The sequence below is a fragment of the Camelina sativa genome, chromosome 17, assembly GCF_000633955.1.
Source record: "Camelina sativa cultivar DH55 chromosome 17, Cs, whole genome shotgun sequence".
In the NCBI taxonomy this organism is placed as follows: Eukaryota; Viridiplantae; Streptophyta; class Magnoliopsida; order Brassicales; family Brassicaceae; genus Camelina; species Camelina sativa.
This window is the reverse complement of record NC_025701.1, coordinates 18,655,393-18,666,138: the sequence shown is the minus strand read 5'-3', so window position 1 is coordinate 18,666,138 and position 10,746 is coordinate 18,655,393. Positions and strand designations below refer to the sequence as shown.

The 10,746-nt window shown below is 34.7% G+C and overlaps 3 protein-coding genes across 3 annotated transcripts; 1 reads left to right on the top strand and 2 right to left on the bottom strand.

Annotated features, from left to right (window-relative positions):
- LOC104759618 (RING-H2 finger protein ATL81-like) lies at window positions 296-2,453 on the bottom strand. Its single transcript, XM_010482527.2, has 2 exons — window positions 2,448-2,453; window positions 296-1,340 (listed from the first exon to the last, which is right to left on the bottom strand). The coding sequence occupies exons 1-2, from the start codon at window positions 2,451-2,453 to the stop codon at window positions 348-350; spliced, it is 999 nt and encodes a 332-aa protein (XP_010480829.1). The 3' UTR covers window positions 296-347.
- Window positions 2,295-4,966, bottom strand: LOC104757605 (zinc finger CCCH domain-containing protein 12-like). Its single transcript, XM_010480357.2, has 2 exons — window positions 3,573-4,966; window positions 2,295-2,845 (listed from the first exon to the last, which is right to left on the bottom strand). The coding sequence occupies exons 1-2, from the start codon at window positions 4,459-4,461 to the stop codon at window positions 2,556-2,558; spliced, it is 1,179 nt and encodes a 392-aa protein (XP_010478659.1). The 5' UTR covers window positions 4,462-4,966; the 3' UTR covers window positions 2,295-2,555.
- LOC104757604 (ubiquinol oxidase 3, mitochondrial) lies at window positions 8,532-10,321 on the top strand. Its single transcript, XM_010480356.2, has 4 exons — window positions 8,532-9,057; window positions 9,299-9,492; window positions 9,644-9,938; window positions 10,048-10,321. Exons 1-4 carry the CDS (start codon window positions 8,647-8,649, stop codon window positions 10,105-10,107), a joined length of 960 nt encoding a protein of 319 aa, XP_010478658.1. The 5' UTR covers window positions 8,532-8,646; the 3' UTR covers window positions 10,108-10,321.

Here is a 10,746-nt window from a genome sequence, read left to right as displayed (position 1 = left end):
AGTCAAAAAAAATCTTGAATTAATTTATGCATAGAAACTTAGGAAAGTTTAATAAACTAGAACAAAGAAAAAAACCTAAGAAAATCTTACATGTTGGGAGATAGAGTAATAGAAATAAATTTTAAAATATTTTAGAATTTATAAAATCCAAAAATGAAAATTTGAAATAGGATAGTATGAACTTTTTTGAAGTATAGTATGGAATAATGAGAATTTAAGTACAAATATTACAACAATCTTTAACATCTTCTATATGTATAACCTATAGTATAAAAACATTACAAAATTGGACCGCCCAAAAACAAAGAATATATCAACCAAGACAATTCACATTCTCAGGCCAGGCTCTATCCTACAGAGTAAGTTCCCCTAACACAATACAACTTTCTGTTCGGTAAAGTCATCTTGTGATCTTCGAATTGACATTCTCCAGAGATCTCAATATGTATCTTAATCTCATCTTTTTCTTCTTCATCTTCTTCTTGTTCGTTTTCGGCCTTAACTACTATAGAATGTCCAGTAGAATGTGACCTCCAAAACCGCAGATTCGATGCTTTCATTCGTCTTTCATAGCTTTCGATTTCGTCTGTATGCTCTAAACTAGCGATATCAATACTAGTTGGATGCTCCTCGTGAACGATGATTGTGACTGTGTCGTGGGACAAAGGCTCGTCGCGGATTTCAGATGTAACTAGATCGAGTTCAGGAACATCTAACGGCTTTTCTAGCGATGTCCGGTCTTCAACATCGAGCTCACGCCGACATACCGGACAAGTCCTGTGTCCTTCAAACCAAAGATCAATGCAAATTGTGTGAAAGGAGTGATTACAAGTAGAAATGAGCCTGATGGTGTCATCATCCCTAAACTCTGCTAGACAAATGGAACATTGATCTGTCCCATGATTTTTCACCGAATAAGGATACTCAGGGAAGGATTCAATGATCTTGGAGTCGAGACCGATGTTTTCAGGTTGATTAGACGGTTGGATTAGGTTACTAGGACGGTTTCGGTTACGATGGTTGTTCCAAACGTTCATGAGTTTCCTAAAACAACATCCACAGAAGAAGAAGGAGAAGAAACCGGAGAAAATGATGAAGAGAAGACTACCGGTCAAAACTATGGTGACAGGGGAGGAAACGAGGGTGTGGACTGCTTTGGAATTCTCTGTGCTCGTCGTGGATAAAGACATTTTGAGACCGTGTAGTGAAACGGTCGGATCAGAAATATTGTGACTGGTTTCATAGGTTGTTTGTTGAAAAAGAAAGGGTTTATTCTGACGTTGCCGTGTGGGAAGGGTAATGTCAGTGGGGTGGAGACAAATGAGGAGAAAGGTAAGGTCCTATAATTTTGACTTTTGAGCGAGTCTTTTGTGAGAAAAGCTTGGTGATTTTTTTTTCCTTTACGGCCGGTTAAAAAAGTTATTTACTTTTACATTCTAGTTTTAAGGTCTTCAGGTCTAAGTTGTAATCCTACTATATTAATTGAGAAATACATATATAAAACTAAAAAATTACATTCAATTGCCATTAATTAATAATTAAGCTTAATTAACTAATTTAAATAAATATAATTAATTAAAAATAAAAAACACTCACAAATCAAATCTAAAAAAATCTAAAAAAATATTTTCTCTCTCTAATAAATTATGGACGAAATTACTAATTATTTTTTTTTTTAATATATAAACCAATCAGAATTTTAAAAACTAAGACTTTATTTTTAATAATTAAATTTGAAGATTTTGTTAACTTTTCAAATTATGATTCTCCTATCATCTTTATTTTATTTTATTTACAAATTTTTTGGAATTTTTTTATAATACTTATAATTTAAAATGCATATTTTTCTGCATATGTTGTGATTTGAATTTTTTTAAAACGAAGATATATTACTCATTATATGAAAATTGTGTGTTTTAATTTCCACATTGGCAGGTTGGTAAAACTTAATTTATATAAATGATAAATTAATAATTTTTATTTGCTCATAATTATAATATTAAAATTACTATTTTATATTTCACAAAATAATGATGTAAATACAACAAACAAACAATATAAAACTATAATAATACGTCAAAAATAAAATACTATAATATTCTAAAATAATTATTATTCAAATAGACTAATAGATTTACATAACAATTTAAAATAAATATTATCTCAAACAAAATAACTTTTTTTTAAAAAAATAAAACAATAATTTTTATTATTATATTATAATTTTTTAAAAAAATGTTGACTCATGCTTTAAGCACAATGATATTAAAAAAAGGTCAATACACAAACTAGTAAATCCCTCTAAAATTTTTGGTATTGGTAGACATAAGAAAGATACAAAGAAAGAAAGATGATATTTCAACTTCTTAAAAGTCATAATCTACAATACAATAACCACAACAAGAGATACAAGGATTACACAGATACACAAACTCTACAAACTGTACCATCATCACCAGAAAACTAAAAGGTAAAAAACTTTTTTTTTTTAAAAAGGAGATTGTAATTTTCTTACCAGTTATCTAACCGATATGTAAAAACAAAAGGCGATAACTTTATTCAATATCGTCGATCCAATCACCGTATATCCGACTGATTTTCGCCGGTCCTTTCCACTTCTGATGAGTTCTGATCCCAGGCTTTTGTGTAACCGCACTAGTTGCTCGTTGCAATGCGACTCCACTGTGGTAACTGGCATCTACATTATGAGGAACTCCTGGAGATAGAAGTGTCGTTGTGTCTGAATGTCCTTTTGGGGTTTGTCCTGTTTGCTTTGTGTCCGGATTGGGTGATACTCCGTCTTTGCCTTCTCCTTCTACGAGTCCTCCACCAAATCTGTGTAACTCTGCAAACCATAAAGACTCAAACTTTAAACCTACACGACTACGGAACTATCTAAGCTCATAATAAAGTTGAACAATTCTAAGAATTTGTTTCCCATAAGAAACTATCAAAGATTCAACATAAAGTTTCCGTTTTTACAAATGTAAGATGGATTAGCTATCAAACTTTCAAGATTTCAAGCAACCAATAGCTCAGCCCTGAGCCTAAGAATTCAAAAACTCGTCTGCTTCATTACAATATAACGAAAATGAAGAAAAATATATTTTCAATAGTGTCCTGCAGCAAGCTAAACTAATACAAGCACTCAATCCATTAATTAGGCTCCTTTATAACCTATAGTACCATTTTCACTAGTCCATCCACAAAGCAACATTGATTAAAACTTCCACTACTCTTTATCTTAACACAAAAAGCTAACAGCCTAAATAGCAACCACAGACCAACAAAACCCAAAGAAAGCAGTGTTATAAAATACAGAACCTGACAGGGTCAGCGAATAAGCAAGTCACTGGGGATTAACTATTTCACTCGGCTTGTCCAGTATTTTATTCGTTTAGCCCACTCATCAAGCAACATTGGTTTAATGTTTAAACTAACACACGATAAGTCACTACAAAATTGGCAAACCACTAGAGAGACCCATGAGCTCAGTCAACTCCTTATCTTCAGGCCTAACCATTGCATTCATAAAGGCCAAACCAAATCTTACAAAAGGCGGAATCTTTTACCTGCAGCTCCATGAGCAAAATGACACTTAGCACCAAAGGGACAATACCCAGTAATCTCCCATTTGTTGCAAATCCTTGTCTTCCAATTAGAAGGCTTCACAATATGAATCCCACTTCCATTTCCACTTCCACCAGCACCACCACCAAGCACTACTACATTGCTATTTCCAGCACCACCAGCACCACTAGCAGAACCACCACCACCGCCACTTCCCCCACCACTTCCATAACCGCCAGGTCCTAAACTAATCGCAACGCTTTCTCTGTTCCTCGAAGCCTCATCGTGCAGAAACGTACAACTCTCTCCATAAGGACACCCTTCTTCAGTATAAAACTTCTTACAATGTCTTCCTTTAAAAGATCTCCCACTCTCAGCCGTCGATGACACCAAAGACGGGATCTGAAACTCCTCCCTCGGCAACTCAGGCACAGCAACGGTAGGAGTTCCCATACCACCAGATCTCTCCTCCTCATGAGCCGCCACAATCTCCTGCCAATTCGGCGGTGGTCTACGAAGCTCCTCCACCGTATGAGCAAAGTTACAATTCGTCACGTACGGACAAGTCCCAGCGCGAAACTTGCAACAAAGCTTCGTCTTGAAGAACATTTTCCCAATCGCTTTGGTACGATTGCTCGCGGCGGAAGTAGTAGCGGTAGTAGTAGTGGCTGACGAAGACGACGGAGAGCCTCGAGTCTTTTTGTTCGGAGGACCATTGTTATCGCCGGAGATGTTATCGGGATTCACCGCCCAAACTCGATTGTAATCATCTTCCGTCGCCCAAACGGCACTATCGCCGAGATTGGGAAACCAATTATCCGGCGGAGGATTGTTCGTGGGTATCACGTGAACTACATCGCCGCCGGAATCTCGCCGATGATGATGACTCATCGCGTGTGTGTCTAACCCTAATTTTTTGTGAAAGTTTACAAATTTCACCAAGAATCACGGAAAAGCTGAGAAATTTCGTGGATTCCAGAGATGGGTAATCTTGAAAACAATCAAATTCATCGATTAACGACAAAATTTGACAAACCCAAGAAAGAAAAAAAAATTAAAAAAACGATAAACTGGAAATATGTATATGAACAGATAATAAACACAGATGATGAAGATGATGAAGAAGACGTATAAGATTAGTACTTAAGGTCACTCAAAAATCGTCGTTGAGATTGAAAGATTTGAAGAAGATATTTTGAAAGATCATGGTCGGGGTAAAACAGTTGTTTAAACAAGGAAAAAAATACGAAACGTGTGGACAGTGGATAAGATCTTTATTTGGACAATACTACTAGTTTAATTTTGAAACTCTGGAGCAGCAGATAAGTAACTAAATTTGGTAATAAAGTGATGAAAATTGAAAGACACTGTAATAAAAGAAGATATGGTTTTATAGAATTAAGAGGAATTGAAATCTGACAAAACAAAAAAAAAAAAAAATCCTTTCTTACAGTGTATTAAATGATGACACAGCTATGAAATGAGTGTTGCTCATTCAATGAAATTTATGGATATACTAGTATGACTTATTTATCTTTTTATAAAATCGTTGAGCTCCAAACATTTATTCCATGTATACAATACGCAGTTCCATTACCATTTGTAACTTGTAAGTTTCACTTAAAGCTAAATTAGTTTAACAAAAAAAAGAAATAGAAAAACTAATTTATTTGCTAAGTTTATAATTAGATTAATAATTTCAAATTATATATTTCGAGTAGCCGATTCTTTTAAACATTCAACGACTATTATAATTGACTGCATAGTCTGCATATTGAAATCTAGGATGGTTTGTGAATTTACTGGAAAAAAAAAAAAACTATTTAGAAGCGCTTTATTAAACAAAATATATATATATTGAAGATAAAATAGGTGAGCGAATTTATTTAAAAAAGTTAAAGTTGTAGAGTAGGTGCCTGGCTCTTGTAGCTTGCTGGTCTACGATGGTACATTTACGTGCAACGTGTGATGAGTTCGAAGCTCGAGCTGGGCACGAGAATGAGAGAGAGCAAGAGCAGCAGCAGAGAGAGCATTGTGTTGTGTATAAAAACATTTGAGGTATTTCTAAATATCTTTTTGTATTATAGATTTTGTCGGCAAAGAGCCAAAGACTAATTAAATTTGAGATTGTGTTCTATTTTTGTGAATTTTTTTTTTTTTTTTTACAATTTGTTAAATTTTCCATGGAAAAACTTGAACATTGGTATATATTATGAATTGGTTGGTAAATTACAATATTGTTTAGTAGCTATCATATTTAACGTAATTGTTATGATTTTTTTTTTTGTCTAAAACGTTGAAATCTACTGGGATTATTTAGCATACAACCTAATAAACAAATTTTGGAACATTTCTAATGTTTATAATTTTTAATGTTTTCAATTCAGTTAGAAGATGATCAAGGGTCTGCGCGTCCGAGACATGTTAGGTCATTTTGGTTATTCACACTTAAAAAATAGTTGATTTTATTGGTTGTAGTGGCGGTTTAACCCTTTTTATAATAATAAATTTTTAGTTTTTATTTTATTTAAGTCTAATAGATTTGGATATTAAGGTAATTGTTAAAAGAAAAAAAGTGTTTATGATTTTTGTGTACCAGGACCCGGTTCTTAGTAAGCGAGAACAAGTATGAGAACAGTTAATGAGGTATGGGTTGTCTCGAGATTCCCCATGGTTTTTATTGATGATTTTAATTGAATTAAAAGGAAATCATGAGAAACGGGGGAGTTTTACACTCTGTGTTATCATTTCTTCCATTTAATTCTATGACTGATAATTGTGGACTTCTTGAGTTTTCTTATTTTGGTGATTTTTTATTCTGGAAACGATGGCAAAATAAAAAACCTATTCGTTATCGGTTAGATAGGGCTCTGGCGAATGAAGACTGACATGATATATTTAGTACAATCATTCGTTAAATATTTGCCCATGATAGGATCAGATCAAAAACCGATTTTAGCTACCATCGAGGATAAGGTTTCAAGGGGTAAGCATTGTTTTCGGTTTGATAAATGGTGGGTTGGGAAGGAAGGGTTGCTCGAAGCTATCACTGAAGAATGGGTTAACCGAGGGAGCTACTGTTGACAGGCTGATTAGTTGTCGGTGTTCCATCTCTAGATGACAGAAAACTTTAAAACCATTTGGTAGGGAGACGAATGAGGGTATAAAAAGTGAACTTACCCTTGCGCAAGTAGATGATGGAAGGTGATCCGAGGAGATTACGGCACTGACTTTATGATTGCGTGAGGCATATCATGATGAGGAGATATATTGGCACCAGAAATGTAGGAACCGTTGGATGCAGGTAGGGGACCTTAATTCCAAATATTTTCATGCTTTAGCAAAACAATGTCGGGCTAGGAACCGTATTATAGGACGACATGGTGATGATAATGTTTGGGCTATGGAGGGGAAGGATATTCAAAATATTGCGGTAACATATTTTCAGGATTTGTTCACATCGACTAATCCTCATGAATTTGAGGATGCTTTGAGTGAGGTACAATCACCGATCTCTGTGGAGGATGATCTTTTTATCACGGCCCCGACTATATAGAAAGAGGTGCGGGAGGCTTTGTTTATGATGCACCCTGAAAAAACCTCTGGGCCAGACAGTATAACTGCACTTTTTTACCAAAAGACGTGACCTATTATTAAAGTGGATGTATTGGGACTAGTTAATTATTTCTTCTCTGAAGGTTCGTTTGGAGCAGACAACAAAGACATAACCTTTTTTATGGATTTCTCAGATTTGGTGAAGATGGTGTCTTCCCCTTCCGAGTGACCGATCTTCTCAGTTTACCTAGACGATATCAAAAGCGATACGGAGGAGTTTTCTTTGTTTTCTCTTTCACTTATTTATCGTAGTGCAAATGTTAAGACAGATTTTTTTGGCCCATAAAGCTCGCGCTGAATCGTCTAGTGTCACCTTTGTAAACAATTTTTCTTCATATTAACTTTAGAGCCAATATTTTATGTTGTTGATAAAAAAAAAGAAAAAAAAAACAACTACAAAGCTCTGAGAATAAATTTTGTTAATTACTAGAGTGAATTATGTTTTTGAGATTTCTATAAACTGAGAATATCGATATACTAATAATAATTTAGTTAATTTGATACTGAATACTGATCATAAATTATGTGACCTTCATATAAATAAGTTAAATGCTGCAATGAGAATGCCTAGCTCTTGTAGCTCACCGGTCAACGAAGGCACATAATGGTGCAACGCTTGACTGGTTCGAGACGAGGCTGGGCATTAGAGAGAGAGATGAAATGAGAGAGAGATGAATGAAGCAAAGAATCAAGTGTTTCATAACCATACGAGATATTCTAAAATATCTCTTTTTCTTTTTGTTCATGTAATTTTTTTTGTGTACACAAGTCTACTTCATGGATTTTAAATTTCGTGGTTCACAAATTTGCAAGTGATTAAGGAATAGAATCTCTGGACTTTTCGGGATGATTTCACTTGGTTCTTTCTAAGCATAATTTTCTAATATCAACGTCAGACTTATACAAGAAGTAGTATATATAAACTTAACCTGATATAGTGATATTTATAAATTTTGTTAATAATGTTAAATAAATAAATAAATCTTAGTCAAAATAAATCTAGTAATGGATTTGTGATTCAATCATCTTTACAAAGTTCTTTTTTAAAATGTTTTGTTTCTGAATAGTTTTTTTATTGACCGGATGAATATTATTCATTGAATAATATAGACAAAACATTTTTCAAAAAATAATAATAATATGATTGTGATAGATACAATCATGGTAATTTCACATTGTTCTAATAATACTTTTCAAGAAACGTACAATATATGACAAAACGTGTCAAACATGTCCTCTATTCTTATTCATCGTCCAAGAAACTTTGAACTTGACCGAGATTCGTTATAATCACTCTCATATGTATAAATTATACTCTTCACAATTTAATTGATCACATAACAAAATCTAAAGACCAAACATAATTTAAAACCCTCTCTCATTTTTTTAGTATTCTCTACTCTCTCAAGTCTCACCCCCAAAACCTCGTCGATATATATCATACCACAGCTGTTGTCACTCATGTCTTCTAAATTGGTTTACCGTACCCTTCGACCGGTGCTATCATCTTCGTTACAATTCACCGGTTTAGGTACTGGACCGGGGATAAGGGGACATATCATCAGCCACTTGCCCACTGTTCGGTTTTTTAGTTCTGTCACGTCATCTCCGGCGAGTGAGAATAACCAACCGGAAAACCCTATCCGAACGGTCGACGGCAAAGTTATATCCACTTATTGGGGTATACCTCCGGCTAAGATCACTAAACCGGACGGTTCAGCTTGGAAGTGGAATTGCTTTCAACCATGGGATTCATACAAACCGGACGTGTCTATTGATGTAACCAAACATCACAAACCTTCCAATTTTACTGACAAATTCGCATATTGGACCGTCCAAACTCTGAAAATACCGGTTCACCTATTTTTTCAGGTAACTTCTTCAGAACTTTTAAATTGTTGTATCAATTGTTCGTATTCATATAATTTTCAAATAATCAAATATTTGGTAGTCAGTAATTGGGTTGTATCAAAAGTAGCTGATTACAACATTTTTCCATATTGAAAAAAAGATAATCTGTAAATTTTTGAAATTGAACTCTGATTCTTAAACCTTTGACCATATACACATTTGTTCGTTTATTTTTCCTAATTCAATAATTTTGCGTATTTAGAGGAAGCATATGTGCCATGCAATGTTGTTAGAGACAGTGGCGGCAGTGCCAGGAATGGTCGGAGGGATGCTTTTGCACTTGAAATCTCTTCGACGATTTGAACATAGCGGTGGATGGATAAAAGCTTTGCTCGAAGAGGCCGAGAATGAGCGTATGCATCTTATGACCTTCATTGAACTCTCACAACCCAAATGGTATGTATGCATGTACCCTTCTGATTTTGTACCTTATCAAAATACCACGTATAACTTGTATTATACAACTATATAGTAATTAATACAATCTAAATTCAAATCATTATTTGTTAGAGTTAATTTATCTAACCATTTGAACCGGTTATTAAAGGTACGAACGGGCGATTGTGTTCACGGTCCAAGGCGTTTTCTTCAACGCATATTTCTTGGCTTATGTAGTTTCTCCGAAACTTGCTCATCGCATAACTGGATACTTAGAAGAAGAGGCTGTGAATTCTTACACCGAATTCCTCGAAGACATCGATGCCGGAAAATTCGAAAACTCGCCAGCTCCAGCCATCGCAATCGATTACTGGCGGTTGCCTAGAGACGCGACGCTCAGGGACGTGGTTTATGTTATCCGAGCTGACGAAGCTCACCACCGAGATATTAATCATTATGCTTCGGTAAGGAGTTATTATACTTTTATTTGCAAAAGATGTATAGTAATATTATTTAATGTGAATTTTCGAAATTTTGGCTAACATATTGGGGGTTAAATTAACGTTTGTGCAGGATATACAATTTAAAGGACACGAACTCAAGGAAGCTCCGGCTCCGGTTGGATATCATTAGAGATCATTTGACAAAGCTTCTTGTATCCATGCATGATAAACGCCTATGTGATTGTGGACTCTATTATACTTTTATTTCCTCTTTTTTTTTTTTATTGTTCAAAATTGTTATTCTTTATAGATTATGATCTGTGTTGTAGCACATATTGACATTTTTTTTTCAGATTCGAGATTGTAAATTTATATTCAAATAAAAAATAAGTGATGTTATTGTATTGAAAAACCATTCATATGTGGGCCAGTGGTAGGATGAATTTCGGATTGAGGGTGAGATTCCTAATACTCTCGGGTTTGAATCTCCACGGCTGCAAACACCTTAAGTGGCCACCGCAGAAAAATTTAACAATGGGCTATGCGGCCTCTAGGAACCATTCTTGCCGCCTTTGGGACGCACGCCAAGCCTTCGGGCTAGTGGACTAGTCAGGACCCACTGGGCTTTGGATACCTGAATTATATAAAAAAAAATACATGTATAGTTTCTTCTAGTTAAATATTTATAGTTTTAGACTACCATTTATCTTTATGTTCGATTGACACACTACTATTTTTTCTTCATAGGTACGTTAAATAATTATATACGTCTTTGAAAATTCAAACATGGCATATACGAGGAAAACTCTACATTTTTATCTATTAGATG